The following is a 17,096-nucleotide window of genomic DNA, read 5'->3' as shown; positions in this document are numbered from 1 at the left end:
AACTCTTCATTGGAAGTGGTTACAGCAAACCTACGCACACTCATAAAAAGCAGCTTAAAACATTAAAGATGCTTTAAGGAACAGCTACTTATAGCTTTATAATAAATAAATGCACTCTATTTTCTGCAATAATGTATGAGCACACAATACAAATTAATCAATGAAAAATAAGTGGCTCTTTGAAGCAGTACAGCTGCTTGGCTCTTTAGAGTCATGATGGTGGAAATTAGCTTTAAATAGTAAAGAACTATACAACTAGACACATATAACTAGACATATAAAAAACAATGCAAACATATCAAATGGGTACACTAAAAGAGGATAAATGAATAAAATATCCTTAAGGCTAGCACTGGGACGCCACCATGTCGTGACGTAAACAATTTTCACTCAGGCACGTCGGTGGCCGCCCCGGGTCCTGAGCCGGGATGTGATAGGTCTGGATTTCATTGCAGTGCAGTCTCCTTCAGCTCGCCCTCCAACCGGTGACGCCTGCTTCGGCCGTGCGGTGTGAGGAACATCTCCAATAAAGTCACTTTAGTTTACTGCTAGCCCCTTTCTGTACCGGTAAGCGAGCCATTTATTCAGTCTGACGCTGTTTATCGACTCCACGACCCGCGAGAGTGGGTGTTTAAGTGTGCTTTACACATACCGGCACTCTGCAAGCTAGCAACGTTAGCTAAGCTAGCCTCGCTCGGCATGCTGCGTCTGACACATGTCAGGTAAAAGCGGGGAACTTTAGCTTTGTCTTACACGTCTCGTGTTGCTGGCAAAGCTGCTCGTGTTCTGCAAAGATACTTTTAAGAAAATATTCCCAACTTACTTCTCTTAACCGGAGGCGATCGTTGTGTTAACCTCGCTGTGGCCTAGTTAGCAGCAGTGAGGTTAGCTGGCTTGACAGTGCGAGTGAACTGGCTAATTAATACATCCAGCTAATTGGCACCGGCATGTGTCTTGCCACGCCTAGAAGTGGCTGCCAATTCACGTGGAGGAGTAGTTTAATAAAGGCCAGGCCTGAACCAGGCACTCCAGTGCGGCAAAATGGCTTCTCTGTCGCTCAGTAACCTTGTCCATTGGCTGTCAGACTTCTCCTGCTGGGACTGTCTGCATCACAGTGAAATGCTGTCACTGTGTCAGAGGTGTCAAAGTCATAGTGAAACTAAGATTGGGATTGTGTCCAGTCAGCAGTTACAGCCGAACCTTTTGATAACGTGAAACTTATCATATCAGAGACAGGGGTTTTACAGTGTGTAGCAAAGGTTGTGTGTCTCAGTGTTGTCCAGTATGAGCTGGCTGGTACAGGTCAGTCTGCAGCCGGGGAGACCCGTGCATCTGGTTATCAACAGGAGACTGGAGAGAGATTGGCTATACATTCCCAGACTAGCTTTCCACTCAACAGGTGTGACAGCCAGAGGAAGATTAGATATTGTGGTAGCTATCCTCATGTGAACCAGGCTTTTAAGAATCAATGCAGTTTATATGCTAGCCTGCATTTTACACACATCTTGAGAGTACGGAAGTATAGAGCCGGCCAGATAATTCTCACAATGCGTTCATAGCTTCAAGGCATTGTATACTATACACACTACAATACATATATGTGCATGAGTGGTACATTTGAGAGATCTACTGTTGTCATAATCTTTATGGTACAGTGGAGATTCGTTTTTTAAATTGATCATGGAATTCTGGAAAATAATGGTGGTTTTTTTTTCCCCCATTTTGGTGTTTCTGTATAACTTGACAGAAGCTGGTGGAAATATACTTTTATGTCTGAGAAGTAATTTGAACTTTGTGTTTTTGCTTCTGGTTACAGATACAATGGCTGTGCCTCCCTGCTATGCTGACCTGGGCAAGTCTGCCAAGGACATCTTCAACAAAGGCTATGGTATGGTTTTTTAATTACATGACTACTGTGATGGCAACCCTTCTGTACTGCCAAGTCTAGTTGATTTTGTTGACAAACTTTGAATTGATTTTAAACAAAACCTTTTTGTTTTCTTCAGGATTTGGCTTGGTGAAGCTCGATGTCAAGACAAAGTCAGCCAGTGGAGTGGTAAGACCATTTCCTTGGGGATATGACTAGAATAAGAAGATAAGAATAAAAGAACTTTACTTCATGATCTCTTAAGTAGGAAAACTGCACATTAAGCTGCGACCCAAAACAGTGAAGTCCAACCACAATAAAGTTGTCTTTTTTTTTTCTTTTTTTTTTAGCTGTGTAGTTTACAATAATTAATGATTTTTTTCCTCTAAAGAGAGAAGGAAAAGACATCTTAAAATTTTCTGTTTTGTCTGATCAATGGTCTAAACGGAAGTGAAAAATGAATTACTTATTACTACAAACATCAAGTCATTTTCTGTTGAAATGACCAGTTGTTCTAGTACTTGAGATTACAGGGGGTTTTTTTTGTTTGTTTCAAGGCCCCAAAAATGAAAAATAGTAATAACCTGGCTGACTGAGGTTTCTTTTTGTTTGTGGTTATTTCATTCACAGTAACTTGTCTTTTAAAAGTCCAGAAACAAAAGTGTGTTACATTTAGGAGGATCTTTTGGCAGAAATTGAATATAATGAATAACTATATTTTAACATGTGTATCTTGACCTTTTCAAAATAAGAAATAGTTAATTTTGTATGTGTGTTACCTTTTTAGAGTAAGCTGTTTTATATCTACAGATGCTGCCATGTTTCTAAAGTAGCCTAGAACAGAAACCTGGCTGTAGATCGGGCTGTTGGTGTTTTTTGCGCATTTCGCAGCCACTGTACGTTCTCATTTGCACATGAAAGAGGAGCAAGTTGCAGTCTGCAATTCCACCACTAGATGCCAATAGATCCTATACACTGGACCTCTTTTAAACTTTTCTCGTTATTGTCGTTTCACTAAAATTGTCTCTTGCAGGAATTCAAAACAGCTGGTTCCTCCAACACTGATACCAGCAAAGTTGCGGGCAGTCTGGAAACTAAATACAAGAGGTCAGAATACGGCCTGACCTTCACTGAGAAGTGGAACACTGACAACACCTTGGGAACAGAAATCACTGTTGAAGATCAGGTTTGAAAATATTCAAAACATTTCGTTGTTCAACAGGTGTCAAACCTGAGTGTCTATCCAGTGAGCACCACATGACAACATTCATAACAATCATTTGTCAAATGGTTTCTGTTATTGTTTCTCACAGATTGCCAAGGGACTGAAGTTGACTTTTGACACAACCTTCTCTCCAAACACTGGGTAAGATTATAGTTATAATAAATGATTAATTTATGGAAAAGTTAGTGACTATGTGACTTTCACTCTACTTAACTCATTGGTCACCATACTTAACAAATGTAGTCGGCCCTGCATGTTCTCTACACAAGTCATTTTGGCAACTTGATCTGTGCTGTACATGCTTTTGACAAGTGTAGTTGCCGGCCATGTGACCCCCAGTCCCAATATGGAAGTAGTTTATTGTAACGCATTACTCTGATTGGCTGTCAGGTTTCCCATATGTTTGCTCACATGATCTTTTGCAGTACGTTTTACTGGCAGGTACAATAAAAACCTCAAGTTTTACTAGTGTGCCCAGATGGCTCAGGCAATCCTTAATGTGTTTGCTTTCTATGAGGTCTAAATCACATGAGGGATATGGCACATGGCCCAGAGGAAGCGTGTCCTGTTTCATATTGAGTGTGGTACAGTTTGTGAGGGTCAAGTTATGTGGCTACACTGAGACAGCATGTTCAAGGGTACAGTGTCATGCTCAGACTGGGAAATGAACACCAGCACTGAGACAAATGCTGGTTTAAGAAAATGCCTGCTTCAAAGCTGGTTTGTGCTGAGGTGACTGATTTTTCTTTTTTTCTTTCTTCCAGTGATATGGCCTTTGAATAAAAATAACTTTCTTATTTTGTTTGCTACTTGAGTTGACAGCTGGCAGACAGCATAGGTTTAGAATTATCTCCGGGGAATCATAAGTCTGTGGCAGTGGTTCAAAAAGTGGGTGCCGCTACACCCTGGGGGGCTTTGAAGATGAGCCAGGGTGCCACAAGATTTGTTCCATTTCTCTTTTTTAATGTTTCCACATTTAAAATGGACAACACTGACGAGAAATAAGTTAAATTCAGGCCTGACAAAGATTTGCTGTAAGGCATGCCGTTATGGACACTTAATAGTCTTTAATGTGTCGCAACACAAAGTGATTTAAGTTTGCCTTGACAGTTAATTGATTCTTGAGTTCTGGCTTGTCTGTAATTTTGGTCAGCTGTCTTATTTGAGCAGTTTGATTTTCAAGATGGCTGCTGTAAGCATATTTGTTATAACCTGTTTCAATATTGCAGTATTTTACATTTTGTACAACTCTTGTCCTGTTCTTCCCTGTAGAACATGCACCATATTGTCTGCATCTTCTAGCCATCTGTGGTTTCAAATTCATTTTTTTCCCCTACTTTCTGTTCATAGAAGAGCTTATGTATGTTTTTACCTGTCAAAATTTGTACATTTAAAGGCCTTGTAGCCCCATGTTAAATGTCCCTAAAGCGTGCTGTGAAAAATTGTAACCTTTTTATTTTAGAATTTTTATTTTTTGTAATACCTAATCTGACATGATTGGGATTTCAGTTAAGATTAACATAAGCTTATTCTCATCAACAGCAAGAAGAGTGGCAAAGTTAAGACCGCCTACAAGCGAGAGTTCGTTAACATGGGCTGTGATGTCGACTTTGACTTCGCTGGCCCCACCATCCACGGAGCTGCTGTCGTTGGCTACGAGGGGTGGCTCGCCGGTTACCAGATGAGCTTTGACACCGCCAAATCCAAGATGACCCAGAACAACTTTGCTATTGGCTACAAGACTGGAGACTTCCAGTTGCACACCAACGTGTAAGTAGAATACTTTTAGTAAAAGTAAAGATTGGGTTACATAATTTTTTTGCACTTTTTTTCGTAAGAGGAATCCATTCACTTTTTTCTAGACCTTGTTTTTGTGTGTTTTCTTTCTATTCTATTGATCGCTATGCACAACAAGTCAATTACAAGTGGGAAAAGGCACAGATTTAATCTACACTGTGTTCTCCAGATTGATTAAACATGGAAACCCTCTCAATGGGTAAATGAATGAAAACAAAGTCTGTTTTAATGTGTCTAAAAAGCTACTGAGAAGATGGTTGGTACATTAATTTAGCATTTTTAATAAGATGTTGAACTTTAATTTCAAGCTTTAACTGCAGCTATAACAGTAAAATGTATGGTGGTTGCTTAATTCAACCAGTACAGTCATATTCTATCAGTGGAGCCATTTGGCCCTGCATTAGGTTTGTTTTGCTTATAGCTATTGATTTTTGTCTTAAATGTACAAAATACCTCCAGAATTGGTTTGTGGTCTGAGGGAAAGTTGGTTCCAAGGGAAAGGTTTTCCTTTCTTTGATGAAACAGTCCAGAATTAAATAATTGGAAACCAAATAAAGTAGATGAAAATGTTCTGATGGCGAGACCTCCAACACAACAAACGCCTCTTTCATTAGAATGTCTGTCTGCATTTCCTGTAGCATGAGATGACTCCTTATGCATATGTTCTTTTTAAAGCAACGACGGAGCTGAGTTTGGAGGCTCCATCTACCAGAAGGTGAGCGACAAGCTGGAGACGGCAGTCAACCTGGCCTGGACCGCTGGCAGCAACAGCACACGCTTCGGTATTGCAGCCAAATACCAGCTGGACAAGGATGCCTCCGTCAGTGTAAGTAGTGCAGCAGAGAGGCTTTCAGAGTGGACTGAGTGAGGCTAAATGAACCATTAATTGTCACCAACTGACTTTTATTGTGTTTTTTTTCGACAGGCTAAAGTGAACAACAATAGCCTTGTTGGTGTTGGGTACACCCAGACACTTAGACCAGGTAAGTTTATTTCAAGTTCTCTATTTCATTCTTCACCAGCAGCAGAGAAATTTCCACAACAGTAAGTTTGTTTCCTACTGGTTCATGGACAACTGGAGGACAAAATATTTATCAACAAGTTAACAGAAGTTTAGTACACACTTTTAGACTCTACACTAGAATCCTTGCACACAGCACTTCAGTTTTGAGCAAACACTCTGTAAATGACTTGACCTAGAATAAAGTCATTTATAGCAACACTAACAGCCTACATTCCCACATTCCCTGTCAACCTTCAGAAGTCTCAAACCTCAATGTTTTGAGGTCAGTAATTTTTGCATTTGCACGTGTAATGGCTAATGTTGGTTCCTCTCGCCCGTGCAGGTGTGAAACTCACTCTGTCTGGCCTAGTCGATGGCAAGAACATCAACGCAGGAGGCCACAAGCTGGGTCTGGGCTTGGAACTGGAAGCCTAAGCTTTCTTCATACTGCAAGAGACTAGGGAATATCAGAGGAATCTGGCCTTAAATGTATGTCCAACTCAAACCAGCAGGGGGATATCTTTTGGAGAGATTGGTTCAAAGGCTACGACAACAAACTTGTTGAGTACCACTTCAAGCTGGTGCTTCTGTCATTGGTATATTTTACCTCTGTTGCTTTTTACTTTGTAGTTCTCTATTCAAGAGACAGTTGGTGGCATATTATTTATAAATTGTCATTTGTCCTGTCCATTACTGCCATAATAATGAAATCCAATACAATCCCTTTGCCTGTCATCATGTCTGTGTGGCTTTATTGTGATAATCCCAGACACTCCGTTTTTCATGAGAACATCAGTTTACGGTTTTGTGTGGCGAGCGTTTTCATACCTCCCCTCTGATTTTTACAATCATAACCATCTGATATTCCTTTGTCATCTACAGTTATCATTTGCAAACCATGTTAAATACACTAGGCTTTTTCTGCTATTTAAAAATATGCTGCACCCTTCCTGTTCATGCACACAAGGACAAACTAAAGCTCTGTCGTGTTTTGTTTTGTGTCGGCCATCAGGGTTTGCGATGTTCTGTTAAAGCTCCCCTTAAACTGGGCAGTTTCTGGGTTGCTTAAAAGTGGGGTCTAAGTTTCAGAGAAACCTGTACACTTGGCCGACCAAGCAGAATTTTGTTTTTGTTTATTCTGTACTTACAGGTACTAGGGGGCAAGTAATCAATGTTCACAGTAATGCCAAACTATCATTGTCCGGAAGAGGTGTAACATTAAGTTGCACCTGTGCACTCTTGGAAAGTTCTTCCCTGTGCTGGGCAAAGACAGTGCCCACAGGATGTCTTGGAGGTCCTTATGTGTATGTATGAATTTTCAATAAAGTCTTTGAACTCCACAAATGCATTTTTAATATGTGGTATTGAAGTTCCATTAACTGCTCATTAACTAGCTTGTTTGGTTACTGTTAACCCTTTTACAAGACTTTTATCGTACAGAGTTTATTGTGACTGGCCCTAACTGACTGTGCACAAATTTAATTTATAACTGGGTGGCAGTCCAGGAGCCTCTGAAAATGTTACCTTCATTTTCGTGTGTGTGTGGTACAGTTGATTTGAAGTTGTGCAGTCTACACCAAAAAGAAAATGTGGAAGCATGTTTTAAACTTGCAAACGTTTTAAAAAGTTCAAACCATCCGGTTAATTATAATAGAAGCACCAGTCCACGGTTCAATGTTGAACTCAGAACCCGAACTTCTGCAGTTTCTGGAGCAAGACGACTGAAGAACCTTCAAAGTAGATAAATGAGAGACTGGGAATAAATTAAAGACAACCAGCTGTCATGTTTTAAGGTATAACTGATATACAATTAGTCTGTCCATTTATCCACATCACCCCTCATCTACATTTGTACAATGATCATAAGTCATACTTGAGATGGGATGTCTTTTCAAATACCCACCTATGTGTGACTTGTCCTGCCTCTAATGACACTAAGATGATCATGTGTGCACTGACAAGACTAATTTTGGGGTTACAGAATAGTACGTGGTAGCAAAAACTGTTATTTACTGTCAATCTTTAGTGGTTTATATGGAATGGTCCTGGCCTTTAAAATTATCTAAACAATGGTCTGATATTGACCTACTGGAACCCTTTGCTGGTCCTCAGGTAATCTCAACATCTGATATATGGAGGTTAGTGCATGTGTTTACAGTTCAGTATCAAAGCAGCATAATTGCATTAAGTGTAGTGGTTTATTGCAGGAAAGAGGGAAATTAGCATTCATGGGTTAAATATATAGTGGAATAATCAAACAGCATGTCAGTGTAAGCAGACCCACTACATTGCAAAATCAAAAGCACCACCAAAATATGACTTGATAGTTGGTAGTTTATTTCTCAGCACATACCAAAGCAAGTAAAGATGGACACTCATTCAAATGTAACTTTGCATCTTTTACATTCATGATACATTAGTTAAGTGGTGAGTTAAAGGATTTGAATACGTCAACAAGTTGATTGAAAGTTCAAAGGCAAAGCTGTTGCACCGAGAATCATGCTCTCCTTTAAAGACGGTCATTGTGTAGAGAAGTTACAGCTTTGAGTTTTCTTCTTATTGCTTGGTTCAGCTTAGACCTTAAATTTGCATCTGCACTAATTAAGCCATTCTCTATTTTCAGCTTCACGATCCCTGGTATTTGCCTGCCAACTGTGCGCTCATTACATTCAAGGGGAAAATGTCATTTATCCTCACTTTCTCGACCTCAAAAGATATGCCCCAGCGTTTTTGCTTTTAGCACATTTCCCTCTCATTTCTCTGACTTGCTGCTCTCCACCTTCTCACTTTCATCTCGAGGATCCTTTTTTATCTCTGAAACCTCAGACAGCTTTGGTTTCTGAACCTGACTGCTTTCAGGTGCCCCCTCTTTGATTTCTCCATTGACAGTTGTCTTCTCCTTTGGCAACACAGCTTGGTCTGTTTGGGTTTTATCGCCACTGTTCGGCTTCTGATCCTCCGCTCCAGGAAGACTTTTCACATCAGATTTAACAGGCGACTCTTTCTCTTGGCCTTTATTGCTATCGTGTTTAGCATCTTGAATGCTTTTTGCTACTTTATCCTCAGCTTTTGCGGCTTCAGATTTATTGATTTCCTTCAGGTCTGTTTGACTGTTTTCCTTTCCCTCACTCGTGGGTGTTGCAGTTGAAGTTACCCGAGCCTTTACTGAAAGCTCCTCGGTCTCCACGGACAGAGCGCTCTTGGTCTCCGCTGTAACATCTCTGGTTTTCTCGACTGTTTCTGAAACTGAAGTGTGCACCTCATCTTGCAATTGAACAACGCTGCTAAGCTCTTGAGTTTTGTCTGATTCTTTGGACTCTCGGGCCGAGGTCTCCTCAACAGGCTTCTTCTCTTGAATGGAGAAAGAACTGTCCTTTTCAGTGTCTCCTTTTTCACTAACATCAGATTTTCTTGGAAGTTCCTCCCCTGCATGGATCTCTGGCTTTACATCTTCTGCGTTTGTCACTGCAGCTTCTTTCTCATCTTTTGCGTTTGTCACTGCAGCTTCTTTCTCATCTGTTGCGTTTGTCACTGCAGCTTCTTTCTCATCTTTTGCGTTTGTCACTGCAGCTTCTTTCTCATCTGTTGCGTTTGTCACTGCAGCTTCTTTCTCATCTGTTGCGTTTGTCACTGCAGCTTCTTTCTCATCTGTTGCGTTTGTAACTGCAGCTTCTTTCTCATCTTTTGCGTTTGTCACTGCAGCTTCTTTCTCATCTTTTGCGTTTGTCACTGCAGCTTCTTTCTCATCTTTTGCGTTTGTCACTGCAGCTTCTTTTTTTTCTGATCTTTTGCGTTTGTCACTGCAGCTTCTTTCTCATCTGTTGCGTTTGTCACTGCAGCTTCTTTCTCATCTGTTGCGTTTGTCACTGCAGCTTCTTTCTCATCTGTTGCGTTTGTCACTGCAGCTTCTTTCTCATCTGTTGCGTTTGTCACTGCAGCTTCTTTCTGAACTTCTGCGTTTGTCACTCCAGCTTCTTTCTGAACTTCTGCATTTGTCACTGCAGCTTCTTTCTCATCTTTTGCATTTTCAGCTACTTTTTGAAGTTGCTCATTTTCTTCCTCATCAAGGCCCTCACTTTGCTCAACTTTGTCCCCTTCATTGTCACCTGCGTCAGTCTCCTCTGACTCTTCTTTACTTTTCTGACCCTTTTCACCATCATCTACTTTACCAGGACTCCCATCATCCCCTCCATTCACGGAATGTCCTACGGATGCTACTTGATTCTGCTCACTATCAGACATCTGCTCACCGTCTTCCTCTCTGACGTCTTTATTATCCTTCTCTTCCTCTCTGACGTCTTTATTATCCTTCTCTTCCTCACTGCTCCCTCCATCTCTTTTGGTACACTCCTGCTCATCTTTTCCCACCTCTGTCTCCTCTGATCCTGTCTCCTCAAACTCTGACATCTCAATTTCCCTGGTGGTCTCCGTTATGATCTCTTCCACAAACTTGTAGTGCGGCTCGACTCGTCTGTGCGGTCCTCCCGGGCGGCTGAGGCAGGGAAGAGTGTAAACGGGGGACTGGTGGTAGATGTAGGGCAAGGAGATGTGGGTGTCTGACATCGTGGAGAGTCGAGCCTCCTCACCGCAGAGAAGTTTCCTGCAAGACAGGGGACACAGATTTCATCTGCAGTGATATATGTACAAATTTATTGTAATTCTCATGTATGAGAAAGAAAAAAAACTACTATTAAAGGGTATTGTAATATGAATTCAATTTAGAGAATGTCTTTAAAGTCTTTAAATACAGTTTTGTATTATTTAATTACCTGCCTTGTTTTTGTGATTCCCATGGTGGAACATTGTGATTGTTAGCATTAGATATTATATTTTAACTGTATTATACTCAAATGCAGCATTCATGATAGATGACGAAAGCTAAAGTGAAACATAAACTGAGATTTTAACCATCTTTTCACCCCAAAAATGCTTTCTTTGGAAATAATCTCGAGGACTAGGACTGTCACTCCAGGTGGATTTGGCCCACCTTACCTGTAAGACATTATCTCCACATCCAAAGCCATCTTCACATTTAACAGGTCCTGGTATTCCCGCAGGTAACCAGACATGTCAAATTTGCAGTTTATGAGCTCATTTTCAAGTTCTTTGATCGTGTTCTGGAGTAACAGAGGAAAGAACACGTGTTACAGGACACAATGTGCATGTGAACACTGAACTTGGCTTTATTTAAAAAAAAAAAAAAGTCTTACCTGGTAATGAATCATTTCTTCCTTGTGGCGATCCTCGACGTCATGAAGTTGCCTCTCCAGCGCTTCCCTGGTGCCTTTAGCGCAGTCCAGTTCGATGTTCTTGGCCTGCAGGCGCCTCCTGTACTCCTGGATCTCCTGCTGGGTCGCTTTTAACGCCTCCCTCTTGCTCTCAGCTGCCTCGGTTAATCTTGCGAACTGAGATCGGAAAGTCGCTCCCACCTGCTCGAACTCGGACACGGTATGACCTTCCAGTTGCGCCCTGATGTCCCGGAGTGCCGCAGTGACGCCAGGGTTGCCAAATTCATGCGCCTTGGCGTTCACCTGCGCATCCTGGATTTGGTCACACATCTCCGACACCTCGGCCTCATGGTTCTTCTTCAGGAAGTGGATTTCGTCCACGAGAGCCTGTGCTTTCTTGTCCAGCCGCAGTTTAGCCTGGTACGCGTCACTGATGTCCCTCTTGAGGACCACAATGTTGTTCTCGGCGTCAGATCGGCTGCGCGACTCCTGTTCATGTTTTCCTCTCAAATCGGACAGCTCGTCCTCTAAATTCTGATGCTCAATTTCAATCTGATGCTTCTGATGAGTGATATCCTGAACCAGCTGTCTCAGTTTGCCGAGCTCGGGCCCGTATTCCTCCTCCAAAGAAGATGCGGCTTTCGCTTTCCCCCTGATCTCCTCGATCTCTCTCTCTAGCATACGATTCTGGTACTCCAGATGGTGCACCTTCTCTATGAATCCTGCGAGACGGTCGTTCAGGCCGTGCATCAGTTCCTTCTCATTAAACTTTCCGGATAACGGCTCGGTCACATTCATGCCCGTGGACGTCCCTCGAATATCTAATGTTGAACGCTTCGGTTTGTGTTGTAGATACTCATCTGGAGCGATTCTGCGCGGAAAGCCGAATCGGTTATCCATGCTGTGGCTCGGGCTGTCGCGGTGAGTGTACGGTGCAGAGTCGCTCCATGCGGACTTTTATAAGCGTCCCCATCTGCTCGGTATGCAGAACGGAGCTGTCCGCGGTGCTGAAAAGGTGTAGCATCAGCTGATGCTTGAATGAGAGCAGCTTACACTACAGTTTGTCGCAGGCAGCAGTGACGCGGATGAACTGGCAGTATATGGCAGCCCCCACACTATTATTATTATTATTGATATTATACCAGGCCACGGTTACTGAATTTAGCAGGTTAATTTACAGACCCTTCTTATTAACTAGTTCGGCAGATCTCAACTCACACCTTTTTATACTGACAATATATAGGCTGAAATTATGTAATTATGACAGTTTTATGCACTCAAGTACTGTACTTAGGCAGAATTTTGAGGGACTTGTGCTTAGTGTTACTACTGTACTTTTGTATTCCACTATATTTATTTTACAGCTACTTGAAGTAGCATTTAGGTTGCAAGACTTGTACTACATGTAATAGAGTATTTCTGCACTAGTATTTCTACTTTTTACTTTGGCTTAAGAATCTGAATATTGCGCTGTACACCGAAGCAATATGACGGATATTCAACCTGCTTCTGGGTTTTTACTTGCAAGTATTTCTCCATTGCAGTATTTCCCCCCTTTCACTAATTTAAAGGATGTGAGTACTTCTTCCACCACTGGTTCATGTTTTTTTCAGCCCATAAAAGTAAACAAACTGTTCAGTATAAGTCATTAAGTATGACTTTTGCTTGAGCGTTTACAGTCTAAACTCATCTGTGTTAATCTCATTACACATTTTTTGAAACCTGGGTTTAACGCTGGTAAATAATATAAACATTTATTTTGTAGGGGGCTGTACTTATATCTATACTGATTTACTGTAACGCCTCAGGCCAGTGTAGAAATGATTAATGCCCTTTTTGGATGTGCTCTGCTACCACCTTTAACAGTTTTTAAAGGAAAGGAGTCCTGCTTGCCTTCAGCTATACTAAAGCAAGAACACTTTACATTTGAGCTCTTGTGGAGTTAAAGAGGAATGTTTTACCCTTTCAAAATATAATAGAAAACTTGTCACGTATTTAAAAACCACCAGATCACAACAATTTAAGACACTTAGCGGTGTGATAACATACACAAATAAAGGCTGCGGTGTTCATCACACTATAAAGAGCTTAACTGTGGCTTCTTTTAATGTCTTTAGTTTCCTTGCCTCTTATTCCACTTTCATCTTTTTGTATTTTGATGTGTGAGCTATTGTGGCCACAGTGTAATGTTGCTACAAATAGAGTGGAACGTATCAGCCTGTAAACAAAATGATATGTCTTATATTCTGTTACACAGAAAAGCAAATCACTGTTGAAACCATATATATTTGTTTGTTTGTTAGCGCTTCTATGATCGCTGTTCTGGTAAACACAAAGTTGTAAACGTAGAGAGACAGTTGAAAAAGTTTATTGCAACTATTGTTGTAGTAAAGTACAAAGGGGCAACATACTCCACAATTCCAAGTTTACATTTAATATCAAAACTAAAGCACCATTAAGACAAACAGATTTTAGCGTTTGATTGCAATGGTCAGCCCGTCTCCCACAATGAGCATGCTCAGATCAATCCTTTGGTCCTTGTGTAGCTTCTTATTGAGAGCATCCAGACCCTGCGATGTGAGGTCACTGGGATCAGGATTCACGACCCTTCCGCTCCACAGCACCTTCAAATACAGTGACAACAGAGCCGTTTTATTCTGTTCAGGCAAAACCTGCTGTACGTCCTCTCAATATGTTCTCTGACAGATGCTAAACCTGCTTGTGTAAGTACTTACGTTGTCAATTGCAATGATGCCCCCTCTTCGTATGAGCTCGAGGGACTTCTCATAGTATCTGTCATAGTTAAACTTATCAGCATCGATGAACACAAAGTCATATGTTCCAGCTTCCCCGGCTCCTATCAGTGCATCTGATGAAACAGAAGTGACAATTAAAATGGCAAAATGGCTGTCCATTTTATTTTTTATTTTGACTAAAATTAAAAGTACATACCCAGTGTCTTCATGGCTATGTCATGCCGTACATCTATCTTATCTTCAACTCCAGCCTGTAAAAAAGGTTAAATTGTATGAAAAAAAAAGTTGTGCAGGGATTTTTGGTGGGGTTTTTTTTCTTAAAGAGAGTGTTAGGGAAGGCTAAAACGGGGATTGATCATCCTGCTTGGCTTCGCATCTTTATGTGACACACTTTCCTGAGCAGACACCTTTTTGTTCTCCAGCCGGCAGCATTTTGTCAAGACATACTGACAGAAGGTAGATGTACAGTATGCTGTCTGCTGCACAATCTCACTCTGACAGAAGCAACAATCAATCTCACTTAACTTGCAAAAGGCCAAATTCAAATGTTGCACAAGTGCCAGGTTGTGTAATCCTGTACTATAATGGAGTTATAGTAGGTTTCAAAAATTATCTTTTACAGTATCTTCTTTTATCTGTATATGTCCTTATTCACACAGTGGATGTGAGTCATGGTGTTAAGAAAGAAATGTTCTCACCTCTTTAAAAAATGGTTTGGCAATGTTCACATAGGTGTCTTCTATTTCACAAGCCACCACCTTTCCATTCTCTGGCATGGCCAGAGCCATGCTCAGTGTATTGTACCCAGTGTACATCCCTGCAGAATGAATACATAAACGGAATTACTACAGAATCAGATCTTCCTCCTTTCAAGGTGATTAAAAGATACGAGTGTCTGGGAGCAAAAAAAAAAGGCAGTATATGGATTAAAGTCCCACAACCAAATACTGTTTTGAAATGTGAACACCACTAAATTTATAGCAGTAAAACACTGTCTATTTCAATTAATGTGATTTAAAAATTTTAACAACAGATGCCAACAGATTTTTATTTTGAATTATCCAGTTGCTGTTTAATTTCACAATTAATTATTTGGGTACTTTTAAAATTCCAATTATTATATATTATATTTTTTTGCTTCCATAGTCTTCAATTTGATCTCACATAATCTCACCAATTTCAATAGCTTTAGTTGCGTTTATCAGCCTAATGAGATTTGCCATAAACTGGGCTTGTTCACTGGCAACCATCATGATACTCCATTGGTCTTCAAGGGTTCTCTGAAATGGAAATATAAAGTAATGAAATATTTTTATATCATTATATTGTCTGACTAAATGGATAAACAACATTTTCTGGTACTTCTCATTAGACTGCGTTTAGCTGTGTGGTGTCCTGTCAGTGTGCTTCCCTCTAGTGGTCAAAAACTATACTGCTTAGATCCTTAAATTATATGTAGTGGTGATTATGTATGTGTAGTTCTGTATGTGTTTATTGTATTTGTATAGAAAGTAAAGATAACATCATTTAAATGTGAAAAAACAACAGCACCAAAACACAAACTAAAATTAAATTCTCAGCATGTGTGTGTCTTCAGCTGCTTTTTAAAAGTTTCCAGAGTGTTCACTGATGTTAAATCCAGTGGCAGTGAGGTCCAAACTTTAGAAGTCACAACATCAAAGACACAATCATCTTTAGTTTTCAGCCTGGAGCACCAGATGACCACCCAGCCTTCATCTGACCTAAATAACCTGCTGCTGGCTTCAGCATGTTGATATGTTGGCAGCTGTCTGCCCATGCTAAGCTAAAGGTGATCAAAAGAATTTCATAGAGAACAAATTTTAAGAATATATACTCGGGGGCAACATCTCCATATCAGAATAAGACAGTGTGGTGTATGAGGGCTTGCTGGTTCTCTCACCAGTCTGAGCTTGGTGAGGACTGGGTGCTCCCTCAGTGAGTTGTTAACAACATACTGCAGCACAGGATCGTCTTTCCCTCCGCTGTGGCTCTTCCCAATAAAGGCTGACTTCCCCACACCTGGCCAACGAGAAATAGAACAACAGCTACCATTACCACAGATTCAAAACATGCCTGTCACCTGTCAGATTATACACAAAACCGCCATTACGTACCTGTTAGTACAACAGCAAGTCCAACGCAAAAAAGCAGTTTAATATCTGTCATTGTGTTCTGAGTTCTGGGCTTTGTTGAAGAAATGTTGAGCAGCTTTAGTTTCAATCCACTGAATCTCTCTGTGTCAGTCCTCTTTGTACAGTGCCATCTGTGTTTGCTTTGCTTGACCTTTGAGAGGGAGGCTCAACTTATTGATTTTGAAGTATATTGCAAAAGTAGGGACATTTTTGCAGGATAGACAATATTTTTTTATATCAAACAGGACAGTTAGGTCTTTATGTGTTTTTTGTTTTTTTTATTAAATCACTGGAAATCCCAGTAGAGTCCCGGGACAAAGGTCCCAACACTGACCCAATTATTTTTAGATTAGGTTTGTTCTTTTTCTTTGCTGAAGATGTAAATCTCAAAATACTACAGATCAGATCTCTCAGTTATTTTGCAATCCAAACAAGCACTTTAAACAGTTTTATCTGTGTTTGTTGTTCTCACTGTCTTCTTGAATGTACACTATTACGCAGTACTGTATGTCACAGAAATTCATGATTGAAATGTGGATGTTTGTGTATTTCACAAGACAATGCCTTTCTCATTGTGTCAAATCCTGCATGAGAAGAAAAAAAAACACTGAATTTGATAAGAGGTAAAAATAGCACAACTTTAGTTTTAAATTGTTTTCCTCTGAAGGAAGCGAGACTACAACTCTCTTTCTGTGTTCATAAAAACTTTATAAAGTATCCAAAAAAAGTGTCCAAACATTGGTTGGACAGTTGGGTGTCAGAGTGAACAGTTCAGTATGAATGTGTTTGGGCCTTATGCCTTATTTATTTTCAACACTTTACAGTCCATTGCTGCCATACAAGTCTGCCTCCTAGTGGTACAAGGGCAAAATAAGGTTTGCTTGTTATTTTATTTATTTATTTTGTGGTGCAGAAAAAAGGAGTTTTTCTTCGATTAGAGTGAATTAGATGTGCTTGCACGAAGACTTGCATACTCTGAAAGGTCTATGGAGTTTTAAAGCAATAGAGAAGTTAACATCAGTAAATAAAGTTTAAACCAATTTGAGAACTTCCTGTGCTCCCAGAGA

At 40.5% G+C, this 17,096-nt stretch overlaps 3 protein-coding genes across 3 annotated transcripts; 1 reads left to right on the top strand and 2 right to left on the bottom strand.

Moving 5' to 3' along the window:
• Positions 1-409: 409 nt before the first annotated feature.
• On the top strand, positions 410-7,236 carry vdac2 (voltage-dependent anion channel 2). Its single transcript, XM_051376411.1, has 9 exons — positions 410-567; positions 1,817-1,888; positions 2,007-2,056; positions 2,901-3,053; positions 3,181-3,233; positions 4,635-4,862; positions 5,565-5,715; positions 5,815-5,872; positions 6,236-7,236. The coding sequence occupies exons 2-9, from the start codon at positions 1,822-1,824 to the stop codon at positions 6,325-6,327; spliced, it is 852 nt and encodes a 283-aa protein (XP_051232371.1). The 5' UTR covers positions 410-567; positions 1,817-1,821; the 3' UTR covers positions 6,328-7,236.
• A 972-nt stretch (positions 7,237-8,208) lies between these two features.
• On the bottom strand, positions 8,209-12,175 carry LOC127350150 (neurofilament medium polypeptide). Its single transcript, XM_051376483.1, is given in 4 exon segments — positions 8,209-9,668; positions 9,671-10,492; positions 10,885-11,009; positions 11,103-12,175. Coding segments are annotated over 4 exon segments (2,889 nt in total). The 5' UTR covers positions 12,021-12,175; the 3' UTR covers positions 8,209-8,644.
• Positions 12,176-13,472: 1,297 nt separating this feature from the next.
• Positions 13,473-16,178, bottom strand: comtd1 (catechol-O-methyltransferase domain containing 1). The gene is made up of 7 exons (XM_051376443.1): positions 16,012-16,178; positions 15,798-15,916; positions 15,051-15,156; positions 14,575-14,693; positions 14,073-14,127; positions 13,856-13,989; positions 13,473-13,744 (listed from the first exon to the last, which is right to left on the bottom strand). Exons 1-7 carry the CDS (start codon positions 16,061-16,063, stop codon positions 13,592-13,594), a joined length of 738 nt encoding a protein of 245 aa, XP_051232403.1. The 5' UTR covers positions 16,064-16,178; the 3' UTR covers positions 13,473-13,591.
• Between the last annotated feature and the right edge of the window lie 918 nt (positions 16,179-17,096).

This window comes from Dicentrarchus labrax, unplaced genomic scaffold, assembly GCF_905237075.1.
Source record: "Dicentrarchus labrax unplaced genomic scaffold, dlabrax2021, whole genome shotgun sequence".
Classification (NCBI taxonomy): domain Eukaryota; kingdom Metazoa; phylum Chordata; class Actinopteri; family Moronidae; genus Dicentrarchus; species Dicentrarchus labrax.
This window is presented reverse-complemented; position numbering and strand designations above follow the sequence as displayed.